The sequence below is a fragment of the Lynx canadensis genome, chromosome E3 (assembly GCF_007474595.2).
Source record: "Lynx canadensis isolate LIC74 chromosome E3, mLynCan4.pri.v2, whole genome shotgun sequence".
Classification (NCBI taxonomy): Eukaryota; Metazoa; Chordata; class Mammalia; order Carnivora; family Felidae; genus Lynx; species Lynx canadensis.
The window spans coordinates 2093734-2112884 of record NC_044318.1 but is presented as its reverse complement, the minus strand read 5'-3'; the positions used below and the strand labels follow the sequence as shown (position 1 = coordinate 2112884).

General features: G+C 62.7%; 1 protein-coding gene across 1 annotated transcript in view; it reads left to right on the top strand.

The window, feature by feature from the left end:
* The first annotated feature begins 1274 nt into the window (after positions 1–1274).
* Positions 1275–19151, top strand: part of PKD1 (polycystin 1, transient receptor potential channel interacting) — a 43923-nt gene continuing 26046 nt past the window's right edge. Inside the window, 7 exon segments of the mRNA XM_030301147.1 lie at positions 1275–1489; positions 15706–15777; positions 15884–15955; positions 16253–16422; positions 16784–17455; positions 17550–17733; positions 18829–19049. Of these exon segments, the coding sequence (XP_030157007.1) occupies positions 1275–1489; positions 15706–15777; positions 15884–15955; positions 16253–16422; positions 16784–17455; positions 17550–17733; positions 18829–19049 (1606 nt within the window).

The window sequence follows — 19151 nt, the reverse complement described above, 5'->3', positions numbered from 1 at the left end:
TTCCAGTGACAGGTAGCAGGACATAGACCCAGACTTGTGGATCTGGTTGAGGTTTCCAGCTATTTTAAGCAGGGGGGCAGAGGCCAGGAAGTCCGGAAGCCTTGGGATGCAGTCTGGCACCTGGTCTCAGGATAGTGGGACAGGGACCTCGCCCATGTGAGGGTCTGGGGACTTCTCCCTGTGACCGCTCTGCTACCCACAGTCAGGCATCCACAATGGCCCGATGGTGGAACAATTTTATTACTTCTTCACTGAAAGTTGAGACAACGTAAAATGCATCCTTTTAAGAGCACAATTCAGTGATTTTTAGTGTGTTTACAAGGCTGTGCAACCATCGCCACTACCTAATTCCAGAGAACGTCCTCCTCATCCCAGGAGGAAACCCCACACCCATTAGCAGTCACTCCCCATTCCAGGCTCCCCAGCCCCGAGAGCCACAAATCCGCTTTTCTTTTAGATTTGGTAGGACGCGGGTGCCCCGGCTGCAGAGCGAGGCCTCCTGCCCTCCGCCCGGCGGCGGGCGGCGGCTGGGACGCTGCGCCTCCCCCGCCCAGCTGAGGCCCACCTGGGGCGTCACCTCCGTGACAACGGGGACTAGCCGCCACACGTCGCCGGCCCTCTGGAGGAGCGCCAAGAGAGGACGCGGTGCGTATTTACTGAGCGCCTACCCCGGGCCAGGAGCTTGGAATACGGCCGAGACGGAAAGGGACAGAGGCGCTGGGAGTGGGCGAGCGCACGCAGCGGGCGCTCAAAGGTCGCGGGCCGCGGGGGTTACCACCGCTGGTGTTCGTACTGCGGCGACGCTCGCCACCGCGAAGGGCTGCGGGGCGCCCCGGCGGCGGGGAACCGAGGCTGGAGGGCGCGCGAGGGCAGCCGCGCCGAGGCCCCACCCGCGCCGCTCCCGAGGGAGGAGTGCGCGCGGCCGCGGGACGCCCCGCCTACCCCCCGGGCGCGCGGCCGCCCTGCAGAGCGAAGGGCGGGGCCTGAGGACGCCCCGCCCCCGCCCGCCCCGCGCCGCGCCAGGAGCTGGAGGAGGAGCGGCGGCGGGCCCGCACTGCAGCGCGAGCGCGCGACCGGCCGGCCGTGGACGTAGAGTGCGGCCGGGCCCGAGCGCCGAGCGGGCGTCGCGCAGGCAGACAGGCCGTGGCCGCCGTCGGATCCCGCCCCGCGCCCCGCCATGCAGTCCGCGGGCCCCGCCTGAGCCGCGGCCGCCGGCGCCGGGCGGGCTCGGGGGCTCGGGGCCGGGCCGGGGCCATGCGCGCGCTGCCCTGACGATGCCGCCCGCCGCGCCCGCCCGCCTGGCGCTCGCCCTGGGCCTGGGCCTGTGGCTCGGGGCGCTGGCGGGGGGCCCCGGGCGCGGCTGCGGGCCGTGCGCGCCGCCCTGCCTGTGCGGCCCGGCGCCCGGCGCCGCCTGCCGCGTCAACTGCTCCGGCCGCGGACTGCGGACGCTCGGACCCGCGCTGCGCATCCCCGCCGACGCCACCGCGCTGTGAGTAACCCACCGCCCTGCGCCGCGGGCCGGGCGGTTGCCATGGCGCCGGGCGGGCGCCGGGACTCGGGGGCGCCCGGGGCGCGGGGCGGCCCCGGCGCGCCTGCACCCTCGGCTCCGGGGAGAGGCCGGGCCGGGCAGGCCGCCGGCCTGGCGGGCCTCGCAGGGCGTGGGCGCGTCCCCGGCCTCTGAAGGGGAAACGCAGTGCGGGCCAGGCCTCTCCCAGGGCGAGGCTCCAAACGCAGTGAGGTCGGCCCGACTAAATAAGGAAAACCCGGGACCGCGGCCGGTCCTCAGCCCCCCTGGCCTGGGCCAGGGCGCAGCAGAAACATCCCGGTTTCTCTGAAAGCAGAAGTATCCCGCCTGGTGGGGCTCCGCAATCGCGAGTTAAGGGGGAACCCGCGGCAGCGCGCGGGGGCTGCGCGGGAGGCGTCTGAAGGGAACCCGCAAACTGTTAGACGCTAATTAGAGGCTAATAGAACGCAGCCTGGGGGGAACGCTCTGCACCTGGGACCTCTGCAGCAGGAAACCAGGAGGGAGAGAGCTCTGTCTGGGATGGCGGGCCAGGCTTCCTGGAAGAGGTGTCTGGACAGAGATTTGAAGGATGTGTAAGAATTGGCCTGATGCTGAAGGAGGAGTCTGGAGGCTGCGGGAGGCGGCGAGGAGGGAGCGGTGTGTGCAAGGCTTGGAGGCTGCGTTTGGCCATGTGTGGGTGTAGGGTACACCCCACTGTGGCAACTGCAGGGGCATTTTCAGGGAGTGGGGCAGGACGAGAGGTGGGCTGCGCTCTTAATGGACCTTATGCTCCTCGCGTCTAGGGCTCCGATGTTATCCTGGGGACAGTGGGTAGGTGGAGTTGCCAGGACTGGTTTAAAATGCTGAAGAGCTATTGTCAGGTTTCCACTGGGACTCAGATGGTGTGATTTGCCCAAGAACAAGTAGCGGCCAGCACATGGCAGGGCCCAGTTTGCCTGAGGTGCTCCGGACCCGGAGTTGGAATGGGGAGGGTGCAGGGGACCAGGATTTGCAGACCGTTGTCCCCTGGCTAGGGGACAGGCTCGGGGCCGGCTGATCTGCATTCCTGTGGCCCTGTGTGGATGTCTTGGGCCCTTTCAGGCACCTGAGCTGGGAGTCCCGTCTGTCTTTGGCCACATGCTGGAATCCTCTGGGGAGCATTTAGTGTCCTCAGACCATCCCACCCTGGGGATGGGTCCTGGAATTTGTTCTGTGACATTCCCCGGGCGCCTCCAGTGTGTGGGCCCCTTTAATTAGGGGACCCGTGGCCAGTGTTCAGATGAGTTTGGATGTTGGCGGGTAGGTTGGGTGAAGTAGGGATGGGTACTTCTCCTGGGTGGTCGGGATGTCCTTGGGGCTTTGTCGGGTGGAATTGGGGGTTCTCCAGGGTCAGGTGGGAGCCTGTCGCTCAGCCACCTGATCACCTAAGCCTAAGTTGCCATCCCAGCTGTCTCTGAGGAGGGAGATGGGCGTGTCGCCTGCGCCAGCCCCTGTATAATCGCTTCCGATGCAGCCCACCTGCTTCTGGATGCTGTGAGTGAAGTTACCCATCTCTGGTTGGCTGGGCGCTGCTGAGGTCAGGCCTGGCTCCTTCTGGTTCTTCTCTGGCTCCCCTGCTTCCCCAGCACCTGGTGCTGAGCTGGCCTCCAGGAGCTGTGCAGGAAACCAACTGTAGAGGTGGGTCACTGGGGGGCCCCAGGACTGTTGCTTCGTGTGTGTCCCCTTAGGCTCTGATCTTGGGAACTGGCGGGCTGGCCCGGCCCGACAGGACAGGATTCCCAGGTTGCTGGACCCGCTGAGCTTGCGATGGGACCCTGAGAAGTAGGTAGATGGGGATCAGAGGATACCCCACACTGTCCTTTACACCCCGAAGCTGCCTCTGGGAGATTTCTGGAGGCTGGGGGCCAGGAACTGAGGGAGATCGGGCTCCCCACTGGTTCCCCAGACCACCATCTGGGCTCTGTCGGCTACCCCAGCAGCCTGTCAACCCTGCAAGCCCTGTGCTCAGGGAGAGGGAGACAGGGGAGTCTTCTCCTCTCCAAGGGAGAGGGACCAAGCTCAGAGAGGGTAGGGAGCCTGCTGGGTAAGGGTGTGCGTTGCCCAGGGGCCCCAGCAGCCCTGCTTTCTGGGTGTTGCCAGCGGTTCAGGCCTGGTACCTGTGTCATCAGTCCCGTGGCCACCCCTCCATGAGACTCCTCGTATAGCTTGAGGTGCCCAGGGCCAGACGGGTATAGGGACCAAGGCTGGCCCACAGGGGACTCGGGGCTTCAGCGCCTCAGCATGCAGGATGGCCTGGGCTTCTGAAACTGAGCCTTTCCTGGGTGAGATGGTGCTGCTGGTTAGGTGGCCTGAGAGAGGTGACGTCACTAGCAAAGGGTTGCTGTTTTTAAAGCTTTATCGTGTACCATTGGAACATGCACAGAAGTAGGCAAAGTTTTGTGCTGAACCTCACGGACCGGTTGCCCTCTGCCCTGCCCTCCACACTCCTACCTCCGTTTTTGAACCAAATTCCAGCTCTCTCGTTCTTTGATGTATAAGCATTTTGGAGTGGATGGCCACACCGTGGTCTCCCCTAAGACACTGGGTGATTCCCTGATCTCAGTATGTGTCCAGTGGGTTTAGGTTTTGGATTGTCTCTGTTTTTTGAGTACTTTGAATTAGGATCCAGATATGGTCCACACAGTGCAACTACTGTGCTCTGTCTTCTGACGAGGTATCCGTTTTCCCACATCTCTTTCCTTCCTCATGCTGCTTGTTGAAAGCGGCCCCGACTGGGGTGTGGGCTTGAACTGCACCTCTGCCATCACCATGGCAACATCTGGTTTGTCCCGCTGCCCTCCGTTTCCTGTAGTTTGACAGTCCAGAGCTGTGTTGTGTGGCAAGCCACATTTCAAGTACCCTGGAGGCGCTTGTGGCCAGTGGCTACTGCGTGGCACAGGACAGCACGGAGGTAGAATGTTGGTCACAGGAGAGAGGTCTGGATGTGACGGTGCTCCTCCAGCTGTGGTCTGTCGATCAGTGTCACGTGTGGCTGGCTGTTGTCGGCCACCCCCTTCTCGGGATGTGTGCTGTTGGTTTCCGTCGGTGGTCTGTAGGACTAGGTTTGGAGCAGGAACTCGGTGGGGACTTGGTTAGTGGAGGGAAATATCAGGACCTTAGGGTCTTTTGTCACCTGGGGGTACTTAGGGCCTCACCCCTAAATGACAGGAGGGAGCGAGGGAGACCGGGGAGGCTGGGCCCCCAGCATCTGCGTGGCACACGGGCGTGAGGGGAGGTGGCATCTGTGGCCGTTGGGCCCGGTGTGTGCGTAACGCGTCCGGCTGTACGTGCCGCGTGTGTTGCCGCCTTGAGGACTGGCCTGGCCACAGAGGGTCCCCTCCCTGAGCCCTCGTCATCAGACGAAGAGCCTGGCTGCTGTGTGCTGCGCCCCGTGCCTAGAGTCTGTGAGGCTCGGTTATTACGGTCAAGCCCATGTTAAACTGAAGACACAGATGCGGGGAGTGGGCTGCTTTGGAGGCGCTGCCTGGACGGACCCCCGGCGTAGGTGACGCTGCAAGGTCTGAGGGAATGCGTGCCAGACGGGGACAGCCTGGAGGGGTCTCTGAGGCTCGAGGTGACGGAGGTGTGGGAGAAGCAGGCGGGGAGGGTGGCATTGAAAGGTCCCCGATAGAAGTGGCAGGGAGCACTGGCTGCTGCGTGGAGATGGGTCTCGGGAGGATTGGCGCCTCCCGCGTGCCCAGCTGCTCTCCCCTCACGTTCCCCGAGCTGCACGGTGTGGCCGGCCTGCACTTGGAAATCAGAGAGAAACGCACGTAGCGGTGGTTTCCCAGTGGGACACGGAAGGCTGAGTTGCCAGAGCTGTAGACAGGAGGGCACCTGCCAGCTTCTGGGTGCGGTTGGCCCCCAACTGGGTGGGAGGGCGAGTGGGGAGGCCTTGGCTGCGTGTGCACACTTGGGTACGAGAAGGGACCGACACCGGAACGCCCACAGCGCCAGCAGCCAACCCTCGGGAGCCCAGCGGCGCCCGGGAGCCGTGAGGGCGGCCGCCTCTGGGGGTGGGCCCGCCTGCAGGGGCGAGCACGTGCAGGCCGTTTCTGTGATGGGCGCCTGCGGCCAGAACGTAAACGAAGGGCGTCTTACACACGGTCGATGCTGATGAGACACACGGCCCAAGTGAAAATGGGTGAAGGATCTGAACAGACGTTGTCTCCGATAAAGACGCGGGTGACCAGTGAGCACGTGAAAAGATGCTCAGCATCCGGCTTTCAAGGAAACCCAGATCAAACCGCAGTGAGAGGTCTGTCACCAAAGACGGGTCATAGCAGGTGTTGGTGAGGACGTGCAGAAGCTGGAACCCTCACGCACCACGGGCGGGCGTAAAACGGGGCGGCACATCGGAGAGCCATCTGCCAGCTCCTGGAAAGATTAAATGTGGAGTCACGGTAGGAGCCAGCATTTCTGCTCCTGGGTGTCTGTTCAAGAGAACTGAAACCCGTGTCTACCCATAAACTACCCACGGTAGCAGAGACGTGGAAACAGCCCCAGTGTCTGGCAGCAGACGAGCAGATCCACGGAATGCGGTCCGTCCACACGGTGGAGTACCACTCAGCCATCAAAAGGAACAAAGCGCTGGCACCTGCAACAGCCTGGATGCGCCTTGAAAACATGTTCGGTGAAGGAAGCCAGACTAGAGGCCCCGTGTTGAATGATTTCACCGGTAGGAAATGTCCAGAACAGGCAAATCCACGGAGCCAGAAAGCAGATTAGTGTTTTCTCCAGCTGGGGTGGGGGATGGGGTTTGGAGATGACGGCCAAGGAGCGTGGGGTTTCTGTTTGGGGTGATGAGAATGTTGTGGAATCACACAGTGGTGATGGTTGCACAACCCTGAGAAGATGCTAAAAACCACTGAATTGTGTACTTCACAACGGTGAACCTCAGAGCATGTGAATTACATCCGAATTAAAAAACAAATCTCTGAAGAAAAGAGCGGGGGGGGGGGTGCGCACCCCCACTCCCCACCACTGTCTCGTCCTCTCCCTCTGTGTTGCCATGTTCTGGGCTCCTTGCTAAGCCTTTTCTGTCCTTGATCTCTCAGTGCCTTGCCATAGTGCTATGGGGTTGGAACCACACTTGATGCGTTTCACAGACTGGGAAACTGAGGCTTCCCGAGGTGGAGTCACTTCCTCAGGTCACATGGCTGGTGAGTTGTGGCAGAGAAGTGATTTTGTCAGCACGTTCTGGAGCAGAGCCCTGGAGCTGCGCACGGGGGCCTGGTTCGACGAGGTGGCAGTGGGGACATCTTTGAGTGGGATTGAGAGGGACTGGGTGGGATCTGGGCTCAGCTGCCTGCTCGGCCCTGCCCTGCGCAGCCCTTGGGCCCAACTCCCTCCTTGGACTTCCCTTGGCCATCCACGCTGTGGTTCTTCCCGCTGACTTCCTGCCTGGTTCTAGGAGGGAAGCGTGGGGACCCAGGAGTCGGGACTCTGGCCCTGAGTCAGACCTGGGTCACGTCCCAGCTCCCCCATTTTCTTTTTTTTTTTAATTTTTTTTTTTTTAACATTTATTTATTTATGAGACAGAGAGAGAGCATGAACGGGGGAGGGTCAGAGAGAGAGGGAGACACAGAATCCGAAACAGGCTCCAGGCTCCGAGCTGTCAGCACCGAGCCCGATGTGGGGCTTGAACTCACAGACCGCGAGATCATGACCTGAGCTGAAGTCGGACGCTTAACCGACTAAGCCACCCAGGCGCCCCCCAGCTCCCCCATTTTCTGCGTGACCTTGGCTGAGTCACTCAGCCTTCCTGAGCTGTAGTCTCCACACCTGCAAGGCAGGCACCTTGAATGGATGCCCTCCTAGGGTTGTGGGCTCGTCCACAAGGCTCGGTGCTGAGGCCACAGTGATCGTAACTGTTGCCCAAGTGGCCCTCGGTTCTATTCCCCCATGTTCTTGGATCCTGTTACTTTGTCCTCAAGCACCGGCTGCCGGAAAGTGGGTCCTTGGGACCCGCCCGCTGACAGACAAAAGCCCGAGGAGAGGACCCCCGGAGCACATGTGCTGGTGACTCAGATCTGAGCACATTGCTCAGACCCCACGGCCGATGAGGCAGGCACAAGGGAGCCCCAGCAGGCGGACCCTTGCACACCCTCAGCACCCACCGCAGGGACGCCTGGTGTCCAGAAGCCTTCCTGCCGCCCCTGGTCTGACCTCGGGGGTGCCTTCCACGCAGGGTCGCGCAGCGGTGGGGATTCGTGAGGCCTGGTGCGCTCCTCTGGTGTGTGGATCTCAGTTTTATGCGTTTGTGTTTCTGATGCATTCGAGTACAGATTCGTGACACTTGGAAGCTTGGAGGTATAAACAGAATGAATTCTCGTGGTCACCTTGTTCTGTGACCTGGGATGATGTGGCGCCATTGAGATCCAGGGCCACGAGAGCCTCTTGGCACCCTCCTGCTGCTTGCCTGTGGTCATGCACATGGCACAGCCTTGTGATCTCCCTTGGGCTAGCAGTGTAGGTGCCCGGTGTTGGTGAGACTCAGGTTCCCTTTCCTGCTTCCCTGCAGGCTCACCTTGTGATTCTCCCCCGAGACCAGAGTGTCGTCTCCTGTAGGGGCCTCCTCCTCCTCTCTCTCTCGCTCTGCCTTGGCCCTGAGCAGTGAGTCTCTGGCCACTGTCCTATCACAGCTGGCTGGGTGGCCCTGCGGGACGTGGGTCATGCCCCCACGGGCTACCCCTGGGACCGGGGGGGGGGTACTTCTCCCACCACTTGTGTTTCCCCCACGGCTCTTGAGACCCTGGCTCTCGAGGGAGACCCTGGCTGGGCTTTGGTGTCAAGTAAGGAAGCCATTTTGGATGGAGATGCACATTTTCCTTTCCGGAACACTCTGCAGTGGCCAGCGCCAGCAGTGGGAACCCAGACGGGCCCAGCCCGCTGAGCACTCTGGAATGAAAACACCCCGTGTGTCCTGCCGCTGTCTGGGGTGGTGGCGGCCGTCTGGCCCCGGGCACACTGGGGCCTGGCCCTCCGAGTTGGGTGCCTGTGTGTCTCCAGCCGGCCAAGGCGGGGCTGTGTCCACGGGGTGGGCCGCGTGCAGCGGGGGCGCCGGCCGAGCGTGCCTGCAGTCTTGCTGCCGAACAAAACGCAGCTGGAAAATGCAGCTCACGTCCTTTTTTCCCGGAACACCTCGTTCTTTGTGGCTTGGCAGCCGTCTCCGCCAAGGGGCCCGGTGGTGCCCAGCCGCCCGTGCCAGGGAGGGGGCTGCATCTGTGGCCAAGGTGGGCAGGGCTCTTTCTGTCCCTGAGGTGCTGTGGGCCCCGGCCTGGACAAGTGTGGTGGCTCCGGCTTTAGCAGCCCCCCCTAGGCCCTGAAGGCACGGAGCTCGCTCCAGGGTGCTGGGGGCCACCCTGGAAAGGGCTTTGTCCTGAGGCAGGGCCAGAAGCCAGCTTTTCCTGCTGGTTTAAGCAGGGGACGAGGGCCAGTGCTCAGGGCAAGGCTAACAGCGCTGGCAGCCTCCAGGTTCTGGTGCCTTCGCACTGCTCTGTAACCCTGCTGTCAGGCTGGTTTGCACGGTCGTCTGTGCCCAGCAGCTGAGTGGGTGATGTCTGTGTCCCTGGAAGGCCAGAGGCCACATGCCAGCTCCCCAGCCAGAATGGGGAGGAGCCCGGCTGTTCTTGTCCGGTCTTCCGACTCTGGGAGGCGATGGTGGGCGTGATGGTGAGGAGGGTGGCCTCCCAGAGCCCCAGCACTACCACCTGTGGGAGGGGATGGTGTGTGCTCCTGGCTGGCTGTGACAGGTCTGGATGTGGTACCCAGGCACGGTGCCAGATCTGGAGGGAGGCTGCTTCCCCCCCCACCCCCCCACTTTACTGGTCCTTTCCTCCCCTTGCCCAAATTCCCAGCTGTGGATGGAGGGGCAAGCTGGACCCTCTCCTGGGCAGCCCTGCCTTGTTAATGCCCTGAAGGTGGCTACCTCTGGTGAATTGAACTTGGAACACCTCTCCTCCAGAGGATGTCTTTCCCTCCTAGTGTGGGGGACACCCCATACCTTCATCTCCTTTCTGCAGGTCAGAGGCCCCCCCCGCCCCCGCCCCCACCCCCATGCCCCAGCCCAGCCTGTGGTCCCAGGGCTTCCTAGGCCAGCAGCATCACCCGTGTCCTGTCCTGGTGAGGGTCCACTTGTGGGAGGGCAGAGCCTGGGTGAGGGGGCCCCATAAGATGCTGAGAAATGTGGGCCACTTCCTGGATCTGGAAGGTTCCCTCGGCAGGCCTTTCCTCCTCACCTTGGTGGCTGAGATAGCCCCTTGCTGATGCCCTGGGGCCGGAGGGGCCCTCCCTGTCCCTTCTCCCCGGAGAGCCTGCCCCTGCCCCTCCCCCGCGGGCCCACTCGGCATGTTTGTCTTCAAATCCGCTCCTTCCTAAACTTGAATTCATTAATTTAAACATCATCATTTCCGGTCCTGGAAGCCAGCCTTGCTCACCATAAATAGATGGAATGAAAACAGAATGAGGTTATTACACTCAAACTGGCTCGGGTGCTGGGCTCCCAGCCGCCTGCCCCCAGTGCTGCTAGTGAGGCGGTGGGGGGGGGGGGGGGGGCGGGGGCCCAGGTCCAGCACTCTGGCCTCTCCCCTTGTGCCTGGGCCTGGCTCCTGAGGGCGGGAGGGGGGCATGCGGGGTTCTTCCTTGCTGGGCTGATGAGACCTGTGGGGCCTCCGGGGAGAGGACAGGCCAGCCCAGGCTGTGTTTCCAGGAGGCCTGTGAGGGATGGAGGGAGGAGCACGGAGCCCTGGGCGTTGGATGGGGAGTGGGTTACCTTCTCCCCCTCCAGCAAGGCCGTCCTGTCCTGCCAGAGGGAGGAGGCAGCTGCTGGCTCGCAAGGAGTGGGTTACATAACCTCTGCAGAGGCCCCTCCAGAGCTCATTCCCCCGCCCCCCCCAAGCCCTGTTTCCAGTGCGGCGGCCAGCGCAGGGGTGGGGGTGACAGGCTGGGGCCTGGCACTCACCCCCGCCGCTGACCACATGCGTCTGGAATGTGCAGATGTTTCCTTGGGGGCTCCGGCTGGCCCCCAGACCCCGCCCAGCATCTGGACTGGGGAGCGGGCACAGGGGCCACTCCTCTCTTTGGCAGAGGAGGAAACTGAGGCTGCTCAGGGCTGCGGGACAGGGTCCCAGCTTATTCCGGGCCTCTGGCTCCTCCACTCTAGAAGAGGACTGCTCTGGGAGACCCCCCAGACTCAGAAACTCTCAGGACGTGCTGACTGTGGCCATCCTATCCTCAGGCTTCCACCTTCGCACACCCTGACCCACTCCACTTTACCAGTGCAGCCCCTTCTGATCTCTCCCTGCCCCGCCCTGCCCTCCCCGGCCTGGGATGTGAGCAGGGGCGGGTCGTAAGTGCTGAGCCTTGTGTGCAGACGGCACAGGGGAGCTGCCGTGGCTCATGGGATGGGGTCCTTCAGCAGCTGTTGCCGGCACTTCCAGCTCCGTAGTCGAAGCAGGGATCCCTCCACTAGGCTTCTGCTTTGAGCAGGAAAGATCAGACCCAGACATACAGGGACATGCGGTTGGATGCCTGAACCCCAAGGCCCGAGAGAATGTTTGGTCTGGAAAGCGGGGGGAGTCAGGACCACCCCGGCACAGGGGGACAGACTGGGCTCCCCGGTGACTGCTGGGTGACTTTGGGGGAGGAGAAGGAAGGCCAGCCTCTCGGCCTGATCCCTGGTGCCTGGGGAGGTGAAATGTGTCTTGTGCTGTCACGGATGTGTGCCTGCCCCCTGGTGGTGTGTGTGTCCCCAGGTCACCCACCTCCTCCCTAAGCTGGCCTGACCCCTGCAGCCTGGGCCTTGGGGTCCCTGGAGGTTGTTTGTGTGGGCCTCGGAGGGGCCGGAGAGTGTCTAGCTGGACCAGAGGGTGGGCCCTCTTTGCCCCAGGACCTCTTAAGGGTGCTGTTCGGCCAGGCTACTGGCCCTCCTCCCAGGAGGGGCCGGACACTGCTGTGCTTGGCTGTGCTGGGCCCCTGCAGCAGAGGCTCCCTGGGCGTGCTGTGTCTCCCCCTTGCATTGCAGGACCCCGGTGTAGGGGCAGGGTGTCAGACTGTGATGATGTCACCTGGGGGTTGCAGCGGAAGTCCTAGCGGCTGGGGGGTTGGAGCAGGGCTGGTGTGAGGCCTTCTTGGTGTTCCCCCAGAGCAGTGATGGCAAGAACAGGTGGAAATGTGGACAAGTGGCTGTTTGGGACCTTGGGTCTGTGGGTTCCTTTCAGTTTCCTCCTTCTGGCGTCCCCCCAGGGCTCCCCCTCAGGGTCCCTTCTGCTCTTCCCATCCCTGCCAGTGCATACTGTCATTGTGGCCTGCCCCACGCAGATGCTCCCACATCTGGGCAGGCTGGGGGCTGGGGCTCAGGACCTTTGGTGTGGCACCTGGCTCCTGTCCTGGTTCTGCCCTTAGGGTATGGGACCTTGGCCAGCAGGGTCCCGGGGAGCCTGCTGGTGTTTTCTGTGCACTGTGGGCCAGGCTTGGCCCAGGTGAGTGCTGGGGTGGGGGAAGGGGCTCAGCTGGGGCCTGGAAGGCAAGGAGCACGTGGCCAGTGCCCGTGACTGCGTGACCATGACGGTGGGGCCTTCCGCATGTGGGGGAAGGGAGCCTCAGTGGGGCGCGCTAGGCCAGGCAGAGCTGGATGGAGGACTTAACTGGGCCGAGGATGGCCTGGAGCCACAGGCCAATGAGGCCAGGGACAGTGGTGCCCTGACAGGCCAGGGTGGGTGCTGGCTGAGTGGCCTGGGCCCCGGGCTCGACCTGCCCCTCCCACCCGCTGCCCTGGTTTCTCAGGCACCATAGGCGGCTCCCAGCAGCTGCCACTCATGATGGATTTTCCAGAAAACGGGATGTGGAAAAACATTTTAGGGATTTTCCTTCTTTCTTTCCTCTTGTGCTTGAGACCCAAGCTGGGAAGCTCTCCTGGGAACTCTCACCCCGTGCACCACCATCCCTAGGTCGCATCTGTCTGGATCGTCTCTCTCCTGGGACTGTTGGTTCTCATGCGCCGCAGCCTAATTGTCCCTCAGAGGCCCAGGCCCCCTGCCAGCCTCAGTTCAGACATCCGGGGGTCCGTCCGTAGGTCTCATGAAGTTTCTCATGGCACAGCCATTGCCACTGCAGAACGTCGTAGTTGACCAGTGGGTGTGAGGCCGGCTGTGTCTCCCTGGCCTCCCAGCCTGCCCAGCCCATCCTGGGAACCACCTGGCAGGGTCAGGCCTCTCCAGTCTTGGAGTTCCTGGGACCTACACGAGCAGGTGTGTGTGTGTGTGTGTGTGTGTGTGTGTGTGTGTGTGTGTGTCTGTGTGTGTGTGTACGCACGCGCGCACACACAGTTTTCTCCTCCCGTCCGTGGGAAACCGAGAGGCTCGCTAAGGCCAGCGCCTCATCTGGGGCACCTTGCTGGGACGGGCAGGGCTCTGGCCTTGAGCCCATTGTCAGTCACAGTTCACCTCCTCAGGGTGGAGGAGGCCTTGCTGACCCAACCTGCTCTTCGGTGGGGCTCCTGGCCCCCCATGCCACCCGCCGTTGTGTCTGCTCCCCTCTGAAGCCCCCGTCCCAGGTCCCCTCGGGCAGTCTGTCCTTTTCTGCACGGAAGTCTCCACACCCCGTTTCTTGTCTTTCAAGGGCAGAATGAGTATGGGAAACGGGGGGGTGGGGTGGGGGGACTTGCCTGCTCCCAAGATTGAGACGTTACCAGGGCATCTGGGTAGCGGGGTCGGGTTAAGCCCCCGCCTCTTGACTTCATTCAGCTCAGGTCATGATCTCATGGTTGGTGGGATCGAGTCCCGCATCGGGCTCTGTGCCGACAGCGCAGAGCCTGCTTGGGATTCTCTGTCCCCTTCTTTCTCTGTCTCTCTCTCTCTCTCTCTCGATGAATAAATAAACTTAAAAAAGACCGAGTTGTTACTGTGCACCCCTTTCCGGCCCTTCCTTTAGATCTCCGTTTGTCCAGTTGCAGAGAGAGGGGCTGCATTTTGCGCCTGGATTTTTCTTGCCCCTGAGGGGGCTGCCCCCGCCCGGCGGCTCCAGGCTCTCCGACTGTAAAGCCTGGTTTGCCCCACAGGTGACAGGAGGGGCTCTGCGGCTCCCCTGGCTCCTGGGGGGGGGGGGCGGCACTGCTGCCCTGTGAGAGGGCTCCAGCTGGTCCTGCCCTTTCCTAGGCCCTTGTTGGTTGCCATGAGATGCTGTGTGGCCAGCGGGTCTCCACGGTGAAGCAGCTGTCAGGGGCCGTGGTGGGGGTCATTTCCTCAGCCTGGTTCCAGATGTGGTTCCTGGCATTGCAAGCCAGGCAGGGGTACCGCTCCAGGCATCCCAGCCTGCAAGGTCCCGGGACTCTCCCCTTTCTCTGTGTTTTTGGGGGCCTGTTTGTATGGAGGCCTGGTCTCAGCTGCCACTCAGTGCCTCGGCTCCTGGGAGGACCTTGATTTCACACCAGCGTGTTCTGACTAAGGTCCTGCTGTATTTGGAGCAGGCCGGGCAGAGCAGGACCCGTTTCAGAGGGTGACTGTTGCGAGCTGGGTGGGGGCCAGGCAGGTGTCTGGGGATGGGGTGTCTGGACCGGGCTGTGGCTGGGGTAGGCGGGAGTCTTGAGCGTTTTAAGAGCTGGGTTGGCAGGACCTAGGAATGGTTAGGCTGGGAGGAGGCATCAATGGATCCCTGGCCTCTGCACAACTGGGTTGTCACTGGGGGCAGGGGTAGGGCTGGTGAGAGGTGTTCTGGGGACCTCAGAGGGCGGGAGGTGACATCTGGAAGGGCAGAGGCTCTGCGGGTGGGAGGCCCAGGTGTCATCACTTTGGAGGCCGTGACCAGGGTCTACTCAGACATGTGTGAGCCTGAAGAAGGGGTGAGGGGAGCAGTGGAGCAGGTGACCGGAGGTGTTTACCAGGTCAGGGTGGTCCGTGGGTCTCTGTCCCAAGAAGTGGATGGGCAGGGGCCACCGTGGCCTCCACCCCCAGGCCAGCCAGGAATCTTTGGCTACAGAGCGTGTTGCCTGAAAGGCTTTGACTCTCCTGGAGGAGTGGGGCCAGCGTCGCCAGCACCAGGGGTCACGGTTCTGAAAACGTTCACAACTTGGATAAAAGTCTATCGTGCTGTTTCCATTGGGGTGTCTCCAATTGTTACCCACAGGGAACAGTTTTTCCGTCCGTGACCTCTGTGTTTCTCTCACTAATTTCATGTTCTTTAAGTCTTTTTTCCCCTGTAGTCCTCACCGTTTATTAGCAGTGTATGTGCAAAGGGTATTAGGGCCTTTGATCCCTTGTCTAAATTGCTAGCGCTCTTCTCAGCTCGTTTTCTGATTTTATTGATATTCTGTGTGGAGGTTGCATGTTTTTCTGTAGTTGGATCATCTGGCTCGGATGTTTTTTTCTGCCTGTCCTTTCGTGCTGTGAAGAGTCTGTCGCGTCCTCCTGTATTCTTTCAGTCTGTTCGGTTCTAGAAGAGTGTCACCTTTAACTTTGGGTCTTGGTTTTGGTTTTTGTTTTTCCCCACTGCTGAGACGTTCCCCTGTCACATTTGATTTTGAACCTCCTGGGGTTTATTGAGGTCAGTCTCTCACTCCTGGTGGCTAGTGTTGTCTGTGTTAATCTTGTGTCCTTGAGTGGACTCTTGCAGGGTCAATATGTCTCCGGAGGGCCCAGCACACGCAGCTCGGTGTAACATAGCATAAACCTACGTTTCGTGGTGATTCTTGCCCGGTGATGCTTCCCGTTGAACCTGTGTACTACCGTGTTCTTGCTGGGGTCCTGTTAGCTTTGGGCTTGGCTGCGTTCCATTGGCATTGCTGTGCTGTGGGGTTGTCCACCAGGGTCTCCTCCTTTTATCGGTCTTTGCGCCCCAGTGTGTCTCAGGGCATTTTGAGACCATCTCCTTCCTGGAGCCGGCAACAGCTAGGCCCCTGGCCCTGGAGACCCTTGGGCTGCCATGCTGGGCCAGGGGGCAGGGGACTGGTGGGGGCAGGGTGTGGATGGCGCGCTCAGGGCTCCCAGCCTTCTCCTGCTCCTTTGTTTGGATCCCATATCCTGGCCCCAAGTGTAGTGAGTGGGGGGTGGGAGGCTGCAAGTTGTGGCTGTGAGGAAGCCTCTGGGGGTGGGCCTGGGCCTGGGCCTGCACCTGCTCACGTCCTGTCCGGGGCTCTGGCGCTGATTTGTGGCCGCTCTGCTTCTCAGAGATGTGTCCCACAACCTGCTCCGGGCACTGGACGCTGGGCTCCTGGCGAACCTCTCCGCACTGACAGAGCTGTGAGTGTCCCCTCTGGGGGGGGGGGGGGTCAGGTGGTGGCTACCTGTCACCGTTTCGGTTATGGGGGCTCCCGTCAGACACTGCTGAATCCCCCTTTTCTTCCAGGGACATAAGTAACAACAAGATTTCTACTTTAGAAGAAGGATTATTTGCTAATTTATTTAATTTAAGTGAAATGTAAGTTGTGGTTTTTGGTGGGTGTTGGTAGCCAACCCTGAGGCCCCCAGTAACCCTCTCTGCCGTCCTGCCCTGGCCTCCGGGCCCACTCCCATTTGAGACCAGACCCAGAGGGCTGTTTGCTCACCTGCTGGAGCCCTCCGAGGGCCCGGCGGGCTGCCACAGGGGTGGTGGGACGCTGTGTGTGTCAGGGCGCCCCCGGCCCCCACTCCCTGGGGCGAGGCCAGTGCAGACTTCCTCGAGGGCCCCTCATCTGCCCTGCCGACTCCTGAGCGCCCGGCCCTGCGCCTCCTGCAGAAACCTGAGCGGAAACCCACTGGAGTGTGATTGTGGTCTGGCGTGGCTGCCTCGCTGGGTAGAAGAGCAGCGGGTTCGCGTGGTTCGGCCCGAGGCGGCCACGTGTGCCGGGCCCGGCCCCCTAGCTGGCCGGCCCCTGCTCGGCGTCCCACTGTCAGACAGCGGCTGTGGTGAGTATGGCTGAATGCGACCAGCTCGGTCCTTCTCTGTCGGCTAGGACCCCGTAGGTGTTCCAGGGTCACCGGCCTGGGGGGTGGTGGCAGGTGGGACTCTGGGAACAGAGGCACCTGGGCAGCAATTGTGGCTGCTGAGACAGACCAGGTCGGGGGTCAAGGGAGCAGTGCAGGTGGGAGGAGGGGAGGGTGGTGAGTGCCAGGCGGGGGGGGGGGGGGGGGCGGCGACGTGATCTGGGGTCTAGGATGGGGCACAGACACCGTAGGGGTGGGGCCTGCCTGGGGACCAGCCTAGGGTGGGGGCAGGGGTGCAGCAAGGGCGGGGCCCGCCCAGGACCAGGCTGTCTGCTCTGTCCAGGTGAGGAGTACATCGCCTGCCTCCCGGACAACAGCTCCGGTGCCGTGGTGCCGGTGGCCTTCTCCACTGCCCACGAGGGCCCGCTGGCACCCGAGGCCTGCGGCGCCTTCTGCTTTGCGGCTGGCTGGGGCCTCGGGGCCCTCTCGGACCAGGGCTGGTGCCTGTGCGGGGCGGCCCAGCCCCCCAACGCCTCCTCGGCTTGCCTACCCTTGTGCTCCAGCCCCCCGCTGCCCCTCGCCCCTGCCTGCGGGGGCCCCACCCTCCTTGAGAACGTCTTCCCTGCCTCCCCAGGGGCCGCCCTGGTGGGGCCTCCAGGACCCCTGGCCTCTGGCCAGCCAGCAGCCTTCCATGTCACTGCCTCCCTACCCGTCAGCTCCACACACTGGGACTTCGGTGACGGCTCCCCTAAGGTGGATGTTGCTGGTCCTGCCACCACTCACCGCTATTCCCTGCCCGGCCACTACCAGGTGACAGCCGTGCTGGCCCTGGGGGCTGGCTCGGCCCAGCTAGGGGCCAAGGTGCAAGTGGAGGCGGCCCCCGCTGCCCTGGAGCTCGAGTGTCCAGTCTCGGTACTCAGTGATGAGACCCTCAAGCTTGGCGTCCGAAATCGTGGTGGCTCCGGCCTGGAAGCCACCTACAGTATTGTGTCTTTGGGCGAGGAGCCAGGTCGAGGTGGGTGCCTTCTCGCCCCCAGGGGCTGGAATGGGTGGGGCAGTCCTGGCTGGGCCCACACTGATGCCCCCATCCCTGCCTGCTGACTCCCCAGTGGTGCATCCGCTCTGCCCCTCGGACACCGTGATCTTCCCCGGTAATGGGCACTGCTACCGCCTGGTGGCCGAGAAGGCCGCCTGGCTGCAGGCACAGGAGCAGTGCCGGGCCTGGGCCGGGGCCGCCCTGGCCATGGTGGACAGTCCTGCCGTCCAGCGCTTCCTGGTCTCCCAGGTCACCAGGTACCTGCCCCCACCCCCAGACAGGCTGTGAGGTGGGATCCCCGGAATGCTGGGTCGGAGACAGAGCCTAAGTCTTGAGGAGGGATCAGGAGAGGTGGGGGTGCTTGGAGGGGCCAAGGCTGGCCGGCCGGCCTGAGTGGGGCCTGGGAGCCCTGCTCATCCGACACCATCTCGTCAGCGTTTCAGACACGGATGTGGAGGTACGGGTAGGGTAGGGGATGCATCACAGGTCCCACGTGCTGCCCACCCCCTGCTGTCCCCTGCCGAGCCCCTCCTGGCAGGGGCAGGGACAGTTCTGGTGTGACCATGGAGGCCACCCACGCACAAGGAACCTCTTGGACGCCTTCGTCCCCCCCCAGGCCCGCGAGGAAATGTGCTCTCCTATAGCAGGCCTCGCCCCTGCCTCTGCTCTCAGCACCTGCCAGGGCTGGGAAGGGAATGGAGGCTGGACGCCTGCTTCTCCCAGTGTCCCTGTTTGGGGAGGTGTCGATTGCAGTGTGGATCGCACCCTGGACATCCTCAGTGTCCACCAGAGGAACTCGAGGCCCAGAATGGTCCGGGCCCTTGCCCAGGGTCACTCGGTTAACTGGCGGTAGCCGGGCCCCGGTGCCTGGCTCTGACTGTAGCACCTCACTCCTCTCCGTGTGCCATCGTTTGTCCCCGTTCCTGACCTTGTGTCTATCAGCCCAGTCTCCGGGAGGGCCCTCCTACCTTGTCAGAGCTGTGAGGAGTAGCGTTTGGGGAGCTGGTGTTCAGGCGTCTTGCTCCCCAAATGCAACACCTGGAGCCTTCTCACGGAATAAGCGTGGGTGTGTGCAGCCTTTGGCCACGTTGAGGCCTCTCCCGGCAAGGAGCCCTCAGCTGGGCCCCTGGCCCCATGGGCAGGTGGGGGTGGACGTTGCCGCCGCCTTGCTTGCCAGGTCCTTTTCCTGAGCCTCGTTTTTCCTCGTCTCGAAAGCGGGGGGAGGGACAAGGTCTCACCTGAGGGGCTGCTGTAGGGAACGAGGAGGAAGCCCCCAGGGAGACAGGGCAGATGGAGGGGTGTCTTTGGAGAGCCCCCGCCGAGCGCCCTCTCCCCCCACCGTCTGCCTGCAGGAGCCTGGACGTGTGGATCGGCTTCTCGGCTGTGGAGGGGGCGGAGGCGGGCCCTGCCGTGCGGGGTGAGGCCTTCAGCCTGGAGAGCTGCCAGAACTGGCTGCCCGGGGAGCCGCACCCTGCCACGGCCGAGCGCTGCGTGCGGCTCGGGCCCGCGGGGCAGTGCAACACGGACCTGTGCTCGGTGCCCCACAGCTACGTCTGTGAGCTCCGGCCCGGAGGTGCGCTTGGGGCTCCCGGAGGGGCTAGGGGGCACCTTGTGTCCTGGACCAGGACAGCTGCCTCCCTAAACGATGAAAGGTCTCCTGGCCGCCCTGGGAGCT